This window comes from Hirundo rustica, chromosome 8 (assembly GCF_015227805.2).
Source record: "Hirundo rustica isolate bHirRus1 chromosome 8, bHirRus1.pri.v3, whole genome shotgun sequence".
NCBI lineage: Eukaryota > Metazoa > Chordata > Aves > Passeriformes > Hirundinidae > Hirundo > Hirundo rustica.
The window spans coordinates 21265515-21280237 of record NC_053457.1 but is presented as its reverse complement, the minus strand read 5'-3'; the positions used below and the strand labels follow the sequence as shown (position 1 = coordinate 21280237).

General features: G+C 35.4%; 1 protein-coding gene across 3 annotated transcripts in view; it reads left to right on the top strand.

The window, feature by feature from the left end:
- KNDC1 (kinase non-catalytic C-lobe domain containing 1) overlaps positions 1–14723 on the top strand; it is a 59389-nt gene that overhangs the window by 15886 nt on the left and 28780 nt on the right. For all 3 annotated transcript variants that reach the window (XR_005702010.2, XM_040071793.2, XM_040071792.2), the window contains exons 4-6: positions 8340–8486; positions 10587–10704; positions 11057–12078. Coding sequence is in view for 2 of the 3 variants with exons in the window: in XM_040071793.2 (XP_039927727.1) it covers positions 8340–8486; positions 10587–10704; positions 11057–12078 (1287 nt within the window). In the remaining variant the exon portion in view is untranslated. The remainder of the gene's footprint in view (positions 1–8339; positions 8487–10586; positions 10705–11056; positions 12079–14723) is intronic.

The following is a 14723-nucleotide window of genomic DNA, read 5'->3' as shown; positions in this document are numbered from 1 at the left end:
TTTTTCATTAATTTTATGTCCATCTTATGTGGATATTCAGGTCACTAAAAGATCCATGATCTTTGCTGATCTGGATATTTTATATTCCCTGAAACAATGGCAATTAATTTTTACCATTTGCACAAACTGAAAATAGAGCCATTTCACCAGTATATGAGAACATTCATAAATACCACTATTTCTGATAGGTTTGGGAAATGATTAACTTAGAAGTAGATGGTAGATGCCTTCCTAATCTCCAGATAAAATTTCAAGACTAGTTCAGTTTCCACTGTGACTTAGATGGCTTTAGAGGATTAGGTTATTGAGATTCAGTCAACAGAGCCTTTGGGATTGTGGCAAAATGGTTGTCACTCACACATCAATGTCCTTATTTAGAGCGTTTCAGGAAACCTTAGACGAATAACTGTGAACATGCTTTTGAAGCTGAGGATAGTGTCTCCTGGGAGATGTATTGACTGTGATTTGAGTTTTCTTGGATAAGCTTGCGACATATTTTGAATTAATCTCTTTGTATATACATACTCCAGGATTCTTGAACTTTTCAACCCTTTCACTAAGTTTAAAAATGAAACAAACAAAAACAGGAAAAAATCAAACAACCCATCAAAACCACAAGCCAACAAACAAACAAAAACCCCCAAACAAAAAATCAAAGCAAAAAAGCCTCATAAAACAACCAAAAACCCCAAGCAACCTTCTCCTTTCTCTCAACTGTAATACTGCTTCTGTGTTTGAGTAGAGAAGGAACAAGGTTTACTTCTGCAGAAAACATTCCCCTATGAAACAATCAAACTAAAAGCATAGCCAATCTGAAATCAGCCCCAAACCCTCCCCTGCCAAATATTTAAGTTTCTGTAATATACAATGAGAGCTACTACCTTGGCTGCTTCTGTCACCTCCAGCTGTTCTGTGAAAACTGGTGTTTTGAATGTTGTCATAACAAGATATTATGTGGAGGTAAATACAGAAGTGTCTGACCAGATTTTTACATTTTGCAGTTCATATTATATATGATCCTGATAGGGAAAAAAAATCTAAATAGATTATTTTGTTAAGAAAGGGTTAACTGGTTATTGTACAGTAATGAATATTTTACTTCTCAGAGTCTGGATGTCATTGATTCATGTAATGGTAAAAGAAGTGGGATGCTATTCTGGTGTATTGGCCGTTAGTGTTCTTATCTGGAAATGCTGCAATTCAGTTTTTTACCTCCAAAATTTGTAATAAGTATGCCTCAATACAGAATGGTGTGAATGCATTACTCAGAGTGACAGACTTTACCAGTAGGCACCATCTCTTAGGTTTAAGATAGAAGGATTTAGGGTTTTTTTATATAACAAACTTCAGTAATGTGACTAACACTGTATTTGCTATAAAATGAAAATAAAATCCTACACAGTTGAGAGAAGACAGAGTCATTCCTCTCAGCATGCATGTAACTATTTCTCAGGCTTCCTTGTTTCTACACCTACAGGGAATAAGTTGTGTTACCTTAATTAAGTGATAAATTAATTACCTATGGCCAGTAACTTAAAAGTAAGGAAGTTAATGGCTGATAAATCATAAGGAGAGCTGTGACACGTGAAACTCCATTTCAAAGGGAGTTTTTAAAAAATACCATTGTTCAAGAAGCTTTAAAGATAAATGTGAGTAACTTCCGCTATCTAAACCTCTTAGGTCTTTAGCAGGAATTTTTTTTTTTTTTTCTTCCCCAGTATTCATCCTTATCTGTCACAGTTATACCTATTCAGTCATGGCAGGAGAAGAGTCAATTAGTGTGCTACTCATCCATGTTGGGGTGCCTGATTTTCATGATTAAGGGAGCCTAAAAATGGGACGGAAGAATAAGAAGCCTGTTCTTGATTTGTGTCTTCACTGTGCAAATACATGAGTAGTTTCCTGCAAATAGCATGGTTTAAATTTGCTCAGGATTCTGGGCATGTTCATCTTTCATGTGACTTCCAAGAGGGAAATGAATCTTTACCAAGGTAACAGTCAGTGGCTTAAGATATGTCTGTCTTTAGTACAGTAGTTAAGATAACTACAGCTTTCTGAAACTGTATTGAGGTCCTTTTGAAAAGTTTGAATTTTTTTTCTTCATTTCTGGGTGTAGCTCTGAATTGACAGTATTTCTTTTCAAAATGATTGCTACTATAGGTGCTAGCAAATTACTCTATGGACAAAAATCAATGGAGTCATATGAAAACCAAAATCTATTTCTGTTAAAATAACATTTGCTGGTAGCTCAGAGACTGTTGTAAATGTATCTTACGATTTTTTTTTAAAACAATATATATCTTCTGTCAAAGAAGACCTGAAAAGAAACCCCTGAAGTTAGTCAAAAAGTATGAAAAAAGACTTATAAAAGAATGAAAACCTGGTATTTTTCAAATCTCTCAAAACACAGAAATGCTACCCGAAGTCTGCAACATTTGCAAATGAATAAGATACTGAAGAGTTTTTCAAAGAAAGCCAAAAAGCTATGTAATTTTTTTGAACATGTTTTAATCTTATAGGGCCTTCAGTAAGTTCATACATTGCAATTCTTTTTTTTTAAGGAGAATTATAAAAAAATTGGCTCAATTAAGAGTGTCAAAATAGACTAGTGACCAATCTGACAAAATTAGCAGTAACATAAATTTCCATGACCAGATGGTTCAACAGCATTCATAAAAGAAACAATTACTTCAAGTACTACTCTTTAGCTTGGAAGACAATGCCTTGGGGGAGAAGCTCTGCTAGAAATCTGTGTGAGGTGTGCTGTGGCAGCAGCCATGGAGTGAGTGTCAGCTCTCAGAAATGAAGAAGTGGGTGGCAACAATGAGGTGTACATGGGTGGATTCAAACAAAATACTGCCTTTTTGTGCTGTAAAATGTGGAAATTCTTGCTGCAAAATATAGATGCAAAAAGATTGCATGTGGATAAAACACAGACAAACTCATGGAAATAAAGCAGTTGGCATGAACTGTTACAGACAAGAAGCCTGCAACTCTAAAACTGAGATTAGGTTGATGTCTTAGGTAGTGTTTCTCAGTTCAAAGTGGATGATACAAGTGGAGGTCATCAGAAACCAGAACCAGTAAAATGCAGGGACTAGGTAACAAAGCCTTGCTTGTGTCTTATGATATCAACTGATGACCTGATGTTTGCCTAACAAGAAGTTTGTATACAAACTTGAAAGCTTTCACTTACTTTTGTTAGGATAGTTAAAAGACAATTTGAGAGTTAAAATACCTTCAAACTTTGACAGTGAGAAAATCTGACCTGTAGATGCATTTTGTGCTCCATTTTTTTTAGAAGTTTTTTGGGGAACAAGTTTTTTCAGGCAACGTTAACTGTTGTTAGAGGGGTTAAACTGCACATTCTAGCATTTGTTAACCACTTCAAGCTAGACTGTATGTTTTGTGAATGATCTACAGTGGCTGAGCACTTCTAGCACACTCTGCAAACTAATTATCAAAGCATCCAGAGTGCCAAATGAACATAAAGCTAATTACTAATTGTAATTACTGGCACCTTCCAGTAATTACGATTATGCAGAAAGGCATTTAGTCCATTTGTAATGAAGGAAAGTATTGAAAATAATAGACCTATTTCCCTTTTGTTTCTCACTGACCAATATTACTGACTTTCTTTTGCATAAAAATAGTGCTTTTTAGAGTGACTACATAGAAAAATTACGTAGATGAATATTAAAGGTTTTCTCCCAGTTGTAATTTTCTCAAGCATTACCTTGAATTTCTTTTTAAAACTTTGAGGTTTAAAATCACAATGAAGATTTCATTTATGGAACCCTCAAATGCTTTGAATTGTTAAAGGGTGGAAGTGTCTATATCTGTGCAATCTCAATTAAAAAAAAAAAAAAAAAGAAGAAGAAAAATACGCAAAGTAAAATAAGGGTCAGATAAGAATGTTGAAACCAAGAGTTGTTTTACACAATTTCTGTAACTTGTCATTTTAGTCAGAAAGATTTTTCAGGACGTATTAGTTGTGTTATGGTCCGTCTTTTTCAGTTCTTCAGAAGACCTACAACTCTGAACTCAATGAAATCTCAATACAAAATATAAATGGCCATTATTCATGATTGCTTCATGCTTGTGCAGTCACTATTCAAAAGCCCTTTTGTCAGCTTTCTCCTGTAGCATTTGTCTGCAAATGTGAGTTCCTGGAGAAGTTCAGTTCTTTAGCCCTGTCAAGCAGTAATACAACAACATCACTCTCTGTGTAGACTCGGAGCTTTAACTTCCTCTCCCAATCTTTTGATTGACAGATTTTAAAACTAGAGCAGATCATTACTGTTCTCTGATTTCACTTCCTGTAGTGTTAAATGATTATAAAATAACATGGCAAGGCAAGTAACTTTTGATTAGGATTTGCAGAAGCCTTTTTTAATGTTTTTAAATCATGATTTTAAAATTATAAAATGATGGCAGAAGCTTTCCTCTCCCTTGGTAAGTGCTTCCAGTACTTAGCCTACTCATTTTTAAAAAAAAAAAAAAAAAAAGTATCTTCACCTTTTGAATTACCTTTTTTGTTTTGGTTTGGTTTTTTTGTTGGTTGGTTGTTTTTTTGTCTTGTTATGCCTTTGTGTCTTGGAAACCACTTTAGTATTAAAAGTTATTTTGATTTGAAGCTAATTCTATGATTATGACCTTCAAATCTGTCTCTGAAATATGAATTCCCTTGTTTCAGCATGTTGCTGAAAGGACTTTTATTACCTCAAAACATACTTATTACTCTCTTCGAACATCTATTTTTTTTTTTTTTTTTTCTGCCACTGTGATTCTCAAAGGGCTCATTATTTCCATGATGGCCTTCTCAGTAATGCATACTATAATAGTCTACCTACAGTTTTCATTATATTTGCTGTCTTTGGGCTAAGAGGATATGTACTCTCTAGGACCAAATCTGAAGAGCTGGTTTCCTAATGTGACTTCTTCCCTTTCCTCCCATCCTTTTTGAAACTGGCACTGTAGTTCAGTCTTGTTGGCATGGTCTATATATTTTTATAACAAGTGACATTTTGTCTTTGAGTCCTGAGCCTCCTTAAGAATTTTGAGGAGATTGCTTTGGATTTGTTTGGTTTTTCTTTTGGATCTCTCTGGAAATGCATGCTATTTATCAGCTATTAAATTATTACCCTGTAATGCAAAATACTTATAATTCAAAAAGCTTTTCTCCTTATCTACGTTTGAAACAAGTGGGTGTGAAGGGAGTCTTTGACAGCGGATGTGTTTGGTTGGGGTTTTGGTTTTGTTTCTTTTTGTGGTGGTGCTTTTGTTTGTTTGGGTTTTTTTTAAGAGCCCTCTGAATTATTTAATAAAATTCCTAACGTCTGATTCAGTCCAATTCTAGCTGGCCAGAAGAAAGGTTTTTTCCCACCCTTTCTTATTTGTTACTCTCTGTAAATAAGACTGAAAAGTCTTTAGCTTGCTTGTGAGATTGTTTTCATTGAGAGTAAGCATTAGGTATTTTATACTTAAGAATTTGCTGTATTTATTGCATATACCCATCTTGCTCTTCTTTCCCAGAAAGTGAAGTTGTCTTCCTAAGCCCAGCTGTGCAGTTAAGTAGAAGCATTTTGATGTATTAACTTGGGCAACGCCCCACCTAGTGGATGATCATAAACTCATTTTCTCATTTCTCCAGTTTGGACAGACTTAATGTTATGTTGGATTACCTTAAATATTACCCATGTTTACTGCCAGCTTGGGACATTGGTTAAATAGCTGGATTTTCTTTCCCCTTTTTCTTGTGGGGTGACAGTGATGGTGTTTGGGGAGCTGGGAGAGGGGAAAGATAAAAAGGGGATTTACATGAAAGAAAGTTCCAAGTTGAAAAAGATGTCCACATTCCCTGTAAATGAAAACTAGTTACAAGAGATGGTACTTAAAATGGCCATATGCAAAACTAGTTTTCCTGCCTGTCAGAGGAGAGGAGGTACCTTAACAAAGCAACTTTTTGGTGTTGGGAAAAAAGATCTTCAGTCTGAGACTGGCCTTCCTCTTGTACAAGAAAAGACAGGGTGAACTTTGTTAAAACAGGACAGTAAAATGGAGTTGAAGCTTATACAAAAGGCTCTTTAAATAGAGCTGTAATGTATTGTTAAGTTTTTCCTTTCCTTTTTTTTTTTGTGTTCAGTTTTTTGTTATGTTGTCCACTGAGAAATGGAAAATGACAGTTTACTGAAAAATTATGCTTAATATCAAAATCAAGGAATAAGTTCACTGTGCACTTCTTCACTGTTCAAAAGCTTATGAACAGTCTACAGAAAAAACCCTTAAAACCATTGTAAGGACAATCTGGAAGAATTTTTAGTTAAATTTCTTCCACCAAGTGATATATATATATACTTAAGTTTATAAATCTAGATTTATTTTTTTTTTAATCCTATTTTTTTTCTTAGTTATAGTTACCTTTTCAGGCCTTCAGTCTTGGGCAGATGTAGAGTAATGCTACTTTTACCTAGTTAATTTTATAGTAAGTTAACTAATGTGGACTGTAAACCATCAAGCTTAAAGCATTTACTTACATGAATTGTAGTTCTTTGTGAGTAGTTCTAGGTGTTCTAGTTCCAGGTGGAGTGCAGTTTCTGTGGCTGAAATAAGTGTGGTTAAAGGTTGTGGTATGTAGGAACAAAATCTTTTTTCCATCACCTTGTTGGTGGACTATTTGCTCAGGCTTCATAGTTTTGTATCTTTTTGCTAACATGATCTGTTTCATCTTAAAAAATAATAAAGCATTCTGGTCTGTCAAGGGTGTGGTTCAATAGGGCTGCTGCCACTGAGTGGATTATGGTAGTTTATGCGGCACAGGGAGAGGGGCCAGGGGAAAGTAACCCTTACTTATGGTACAAAAACAGCCTTCATTCCTCTGCTAAATCAAAATAAAAATCATAACAGATCCTGACTTAGTTTTGAGAATCTCAGAGGAACTCTTCAGTCACCTCTTCTGCTTAATGATGAAGTTGTGTAACAGTGAAGAACTTGAGACTGAAATTATTGCTTTGGAAAAAAAGAATGTCTTTTCTATCTATATCAGATGGCATATAGTCTGCTTTTCTGACACTTGTGCTAATCTTGATGTGTCCCAAAAATAAATCAAGGCTTCAGAGCCAGCAGTCAGCCCTGGTTTATGTGTTCTTTGTTTGGAGATGGCACGTAGGGGAGAGGGGAAGAAAGGCATTGTCCAGTCTCACACACACAGCTCTTCCTGATAGGTGGTGTTATACTTCCCTTCATGGAGGTGTCCTGCCTCACTAGAAAGTAAATCTACAAGCATACCTGTGGAAAAAGTATAATTCATACAATTTAAAGGCAAAAACACACCTTAATGAGAAAGTTAGGGGTGGGCAGAAGAAGGAAATTACTTTTGACCTTTGAATTAGTCTTCTTTCTAAGATAAGAGATGGTAAAGCATGTAGCAAATGCATTAAAACCAATTTAATGTACAAGTGCATTCTTTTATTTATGTATGTATCTGTAAACCCCAGAGGGCAGTGTTCAGTACATTTAAACTCCTGGCTATGGCGCGTCACCATTGAAATGTTTATCCAAATTTGCGCTTATATTTGCTTGTAAATTTTACTGAACTGTTCTATGAATGGAACATAAAATACCCACTATCATGGATAAAATACCATTACTTTTTCTTTTTCTTTTTTTTTTCCCTAAGAAGCAAGATGCTCCTGTAATTAAGAGGTAGCTCTGTTGTGTGAGAAATCTACTGCATTAGCAATAGAATTCAAAAAGTTGCTGGTTCACCTAACCCTAACCCATCATGAGGTTGTGGGCTTTAAGGAAAGCAGAAGTGGAAAACATGGAGTATTTTTTAAAACTCTTTGATAAGTGTCTTCAGTGACAAGTGGTATTATGCTGTATTTTTTCTGCTTCTTTTCTTTATGCTTGATAGCATAAAGAAAATATTGCTATATATAAAACTTTTTTTTCAAATTAATATTTTGTTTCCCTGCTAAGAGGAATGTCACTTCAATCTCCCAGCATGCTTCTAAATTAAACAATACTTACATAAACACAGGATTCTCAGTTTTATATTTAATGGTAGCGTGGTGTAATACTTGTAATGCTGGTTATTGATGAGGGAAAAAGAGTTCTACTTGGACCCCACAAGATTTGTTTTTGTTTGCAGCAAGTATATCCCCCAAAGCAGGTCTGAAGCTGGTTTTGTTCAACATGTTTAAATTAAATCACCTTTCTAGTAAACTGTTAACTCAAAATTGAAAATAGCGTAGGCTTGTGTGGTCTTGAAGCTTTGGTGGCAGGAGGGAGAGAATTTGTAACATATTTAATTTATTTTTTTTTTAAACTTCATGCAGGCACACATCTATTCTTTGGGTGCAACACTGAAAGCAGCAATAGAATATATTGTAGAACCTGAGACAGAATCAGAGTTTGGACAAGATCTGCACACACTACTGGAACAAATGCAAGAAGAGAATCCTGAAAATAGGCCAGATATTGAGGTAAAACAGCCCTTCATCAATTCTGTTTTTAAAAAAGTGATATTAATATTTCTGTATGTATGCTCATAATCTCTATCTCATTAATATCTGTAATTATCAAAATGATCTTGATAAACAGTATGCTTAGGTATTGCAAGAAAGCTGAGGTCTTCACTGACTCTGCAGAAATTCATCCTTTTTCCCACTCTATGGATATAAAACCTGAAAAGTAGATGTAGATGTTAGACAGTCCTTGGATTTTTAAGAAAGCTGGGTGAACACACTGATGGATCTAAATTTTCTTATTAAATGTTTTCTTCCATTTAATATTTGGTTTGCAGAGAGACAGAGTGCCATTAGAAATAAAAGCCCAGGCATTATGCTGTGAAATTTGTGTGTGATAATTGGATTGCAGTCAAGAAGGGGATGTAGGGACCCTGCCCCAGGAAACGTGTTTTCCTTGGCATGTTCAAAGTGTAACTACTAACTAGTTTTTCTGTAAATACATAAAGGCTTAGATATCATTATTGAATTTTGTATTTTATTCCATTTAGCTTCTTATTTTACCTTTAGCTGTTAGTATTTGAAACTATATAGGATTTTTTCAAGCTGATATTTTCAAAGAATTTACATTCTAAATGTTGGTTACCTGATAGAGTTATTTGACATTAATGTGCAAACGTTAGAGTTTAATGTTTTTGCAAACTATGAGAATGTAACTAGATAATAACAGTTGTGCAATGTGACTTTTCCTGGATTCAGTTCTTCAGTGTAGTGCTATTTACTCTTTTTTTGGTGGGGTGTGGGAAGGGCATGGGTGTTTCATTTTCCTGAGGTGAGAGTGTATATTATAAATGTTATAGCACCTTGATCAATACTTTGCAGGAAGACTGGTCCAACAGAATAATTAACAGATTCATTTCAATGAAATAAAAAATATTGGCTGCCTGTGTGAGGACTGCCCAGGCAGGAGACCATACCTAATATGGAGCCTGCTTGGTCAGCTGCTCCGTTTGTATTCGTTTACTGTTGTCAGAGGAGGGAGTGTATAGCACTCTCTCATTTCCAAGTGGTCTGTGGAGCCTGAAAGCTGTTGCTGACTATTTAAATCATCCCCAAATTAATTGGTCTTGGGTAATATATAAGGGTCACTTTGAGTATGTCCTTTCTGTTCCTTTTCCACTGGACACTTTCTTGGGTGGGTGAACAGAGTTGTGAGAGCTATTTGGAGGGAGAACTGCTAGACTTTTCTAGGCATTTTGCTAGACTTCAGCACAGCTGGATTCCTGTCTCCCTTTTTCCTGTCCTTCCTCAATCCCATTTGTGAGCCAACAGGGCAAATTTCTTCCATGCACAACAGCAGGGGAGCAGTTGAGTGGGTTAATGGGGAAGTAAGAGCATCTCCTAGGAGCTGTATGAGGTTTTATCAGTGTTTATCTAGGAATAGTTACCGAGGAAATGGTGGGAAGTATTTGGAAAGGTAGCTCTCTTCTACATCCTGCCCAACGGGACAGGTTTTTAAATGTGTGAATATCTGTAGTTAATTATGTGTGAGACCAATGCTAATACCATCAAATGGTGCTCAGGCTGCACATTAGAGATATGAAGTACTGTTACTTCTTGTGATCTGATAATGACTGCTTTCTCTAACTGGGAATATTACTTTTTAGATATTTCTATTTTGCAGTTTTTAAAAGATTCAGGGTTTAATTTTAATGTAATTTCAGTAATAAAAACATTAATCATCCTGCCTGTGTCACTGAATTCAGGCAAAGCATTGGCTGTTTAAAAAAGTAATCAACACTCTAGCTTTTTGCATTTTCACTATGTTACTCATAAAGGATAATATTTAAGATAATTTTTATCAGTTGTTCTTGACTTTCTAACTGTAGGCTAAAACTTGAATTGTATTAAATGACTTCATTAATAGCCCATGGTAAAAACAAGAAATTAACTCAAGCACATAATAGAAGCATGCAGTGTAAAGAATTGGAGAGGAAAGACCTCCAATGTAGCATCATATAAATTCAGATATACCGTGGGAGTTAACATCATTCATGTTAGTCAAAATTCACAAGTCTATTCATTATTAAGTAAGTATTTAACATTAATTTTCTCTAGAGCATTTTGTCATTATGTGAAGAAAAAATGAAGATTGCTTCATCAAGTAATATTTGTCGAAGCTTGTCTGCTGTTGGAAGAAGAGTTCTTTCAATTGAATCATTTGGTGCTCCTCAAGGTAACCTTAAAATGTATTTGGTCTAAAACTTTAGATTGCCTGACATATCTAATGATTTTTCAAAGACTGTTTGTATGATCCCCTGTTATAGGTTCCTTTCCTAGATTACAACAAATCATTATTAAATATTTGTAGATTGGTGATGGAGAAACAGGGACATGCAACTCTTAATTAACATAGCATATTTAAAATGTCCTTCATGATTCAACGTGATTTATTCAGAAATTGGGCATTTGTGTAACATGCTAAAGATACGTAACAGCAATGGCAGAAAAAGCAATACAAAGATTTACAAGGAGAGATTAGAAGGTTTAAATACACATTTAATATAAGCATCTGTTTTTGTATTTAGATGTCTGTGACAACATGTGGAAGGGAAGAATGTGTCAGAGAAGTCTGGGATCTAAATTATATTCAAATGAGAAAAACAGCATTGCTGGTGATTCGTCTGCAGTGGAAGAGGTGACGACTGCCTGTCATAACAACTCTTCTGTAGTTACCATGGTGACTGACAGAGAAAGTGGTTTGAAGGAAATGCAAATTGATCTGGATAATGAGAAAACTCAACATTCTCAACTTGCAACTCAAGCTGAAAAGAGCAAAGAAGAGGACAAACACACAGTGTATACTGACAGCTTTGCTAGTGTTGCTTTGGATATAAAATCATGTGTTATTGACCTGGAGAGAGATGGCCTTTTTAAGAAAGGTTCTTTGAGAAAAATGAAAACATTTCCAAAGCTACCACTCGAACTTGCAGATACAAATAACTTTTTTACTTCTGTAACCAAGAGTGGACCACTAGATAAGAAAAATCACTTTGTAACACAAGAGTCACTACCTCTAGACAATAATAATGAGGTTGCTTTTTCAAAGGGAAATCTCAATTCGTTTGCTGTCACTAGTCCACCAGAAACAGAATCTAAGAATCACCAAGCTGATGATCGTCATTTAGAAGAACCATGTGTATGCACCCAAGTGTCTGGCTTGAATCTAGAAGAACATATGTCACTTATCAGTGGTAAAAAGATAGGTTTTTCTTCATCTGACCACAAAGAAGACTCTTCTGGTGCTACCTCTGAAGTGCTAAAACCAGCTGATATGCTAAAAGGCCCAAACCAGTCAATGGCTGGAGCAGAAATGCTAGACAACTACATGATGTTAGAAGACTGTTCTGAAACTTTTCAAGGGTCAAATGAAAATTATGTACCACATTTTAACAAGATGGATTCAGTGTTAACCACAAAACCCAGTGGGAACAGACATGGATCAAGCCTAATTAGGCCACCAGAATTAAGCAACGGTGTGATGAGTGCAAACAATAATGAAGATAATCTTTGTGGAGGCAGAGGTTCAGAAATCAAAAGTAATGAGCAGGTAGTAAAAATAAAGTCTTCATTATATAGTTGCTGTAGTCACTTATGTGGAGATGAGATGACTTAAATACTGTGTGATTTCTCCCCCCCTTATCCCCTTTAGTATCCCAGAAAATGGAATTTTGCTAGTCTGCACACTTCAAGAGTTAATATTGGAAACACGGTGATCCTTTTTTCCTCTTAAATTAAAAAGTAAAGTGCTACAGTGAAATTTATGCTGTTACAAAATCAACTTCCATAGTAATTTTTCACTTTTTTTTACAAATGGAGTCTACTTGCTAGTGTGTTAGAGCAGCATTCCTTAATAGCTGATTACATTTGTAAGAGAGCATGACCAAAGCATACATGCATTTTTAACTCTTTCTTTTACTGTCAATGCATAAATTTCACTACCTTGCAGTCAGCCCCCCAGGTGCTTATGAAAATTGCAGAATTCCTGACTGTAAACCTGACCTCATTGAAATCGATGGCAATATCCCACCAGCTTCAGGAAGATAGAGTCCACATTTTTTTAATCTTACATGTACATTTAAGTTTTTGGAAATTGTACATATGCTATATTTGTTCTGTGTTCTTAAATTGCCGTCTCTGTTTGTTATGTATGTTTCACTATAGAATTTAAATATGTGCACAATATGATGGATATGTTGTCTCATGCATTAAGTCTTTATAAACAGCCAAATAAGAGAGGGAGAACCTACAAGAATTTGTTGATAGATAATTGTAATATGATCTCTTCTCTGCTCAAATTACATATCTCAGGGTGGACAAGTTTGGTCTCTGACTAGATGGTTTTCTCTTGTGCCACACTCAGAGGTGTAAACAATCCCTGTGGTAGGAGAGCTGCTGTCTAAATCTGCAGGGTTGTTCATTCTTCTCCAGCTTTGTTATGGCAGGATAAAAACGAGCAGCACAACCTTCACACATTTTGTTTCTAGACATTATTCTTAAGTGAAGATGTTGGGTTTTTTCCTTGCTTGTCTACTGGTAAGTCAGCCTTGTTCTCCTTGCCTACCAGCCCATCTTCCAGCCATCCCATACAGTGGGATTTAGGGTTACATTCAGTCTCTGTCCATCCCTGTTTTCACCTTGCCCCACCACCTTAGCTGGAGCACTAACTTAGAATTATCAGGTGTGTCAAGAGCCGTTGGTTCATCATAGCTCAAAAACTAGAACAAATTGAAGACTCTGTCCTTTTTCCATTTTCTGTCTCTTCTCCTGCAACAGATGTGCTAAGTACCATTGGCATGGTTTTGCCTTCCAAGGGGATTATTCGTTGTATGCATATTGAATTCTTTATTTAGTTTTTAAACCCTGCAAGTGCTTTCTTCAGACTCTTAGAAATAACGCATTTATTGTACACACATCCTTTTTCTTTTTCTATTTCTGTCATCACTTATGAACATAAGTTGAGTGTAGTGGTAGGGGTTCTTTTTTAAGGAAAAAAAAAAGTTGAAATAAGACCTATATTCTGTCCTTATCAGATTGCCAGGGCAAAAGTTTGTCTGGGTACGTAGATTTAGGAAAATAATATTCCCCAGAATTATAGTTTTCCAAAATTCTTCCATGAAATTAAAAACTGTAACAAATCTTATTTGCTTTTTTTGTAGCAGCACTTGAGACTAACACACAGAAAAGAAAACCAAAACAGATTTTCAGGTTATTCTGCCATTCTTCTGAAGTCTCTTTTTTTCTTCAAATATTTCATCATCATTTTAAATAAAGTGCCCTTTCAGCCTGAACAGAATTTCATTCTTGCAAACAAGTAGAGTATTATTAACAGTGAGGTTATCCTGCTCCCACTGAACTCACAGGACAATCACTGGGAATTAAAAAAGGTAATTCTTATTCCAGGTACCTCAATAAGCAGTGTTGTAGTACATAGCATCCGAAATGAAGACAGCAGGGTAGTGGTTCTTTGTTATATCAGAGGTTTATAGCTGTCTTTTCAATAGAAGAAACATTTGACAGACTCATGGTATATATTCTCTTTTTCTTGTAAATGATTCCAGCAAATCTTCAGGCTCTGCCACATACAAATGTGCTATTTAGAAAAATCTTGTTGGTCTTAAACATAAAAAAGCAAACATAATAAAATCTTCTTTGATTATTTAACTGCCATAGGGAAGAAAAAACCCTTTAAAATATATTAACACCTAGGCTTCTAAATGGCTTCCTGAAATGCTGAATTTCTAGCCTTGTAAGCCTTTGTTTTCTGAAGGAAGGTTAATTCATAGTAGTCGTTGAACTGTGTAGCAGACTTTATTGCAAGTCTTCTTAAAGAAATGCAGTGGGTTAATGTTTTCAGCTTCTTTTTTTCTTTTGGAAAAGAGATTTTATTCCTCAGGTTTCCAAAATATAGCAGTATAGCAGTTTTTACGTCTGTGTTGCCTTCTGACAACTGAAAAAAAAAAAAAAAAAAGCTGTACTGTGCTATCCTTTACGTGAGAAAAGTACAACTCCCATCTTTCTCCCAAGTTCCTATTGGCCAGAATTTTACCAAATACCTGTTTGGGGTTTTTTGTTTGGTTGGGGGTTTTTTTGTTGTTGTTGGTTTGTTGTTTTTTTTTTTAAGAAAGCGTGAGTCTGAGTTTGTTCATTTACTGCAAAAGCACAAGTGTGAATCCCCAACTAATGTGATTTCTG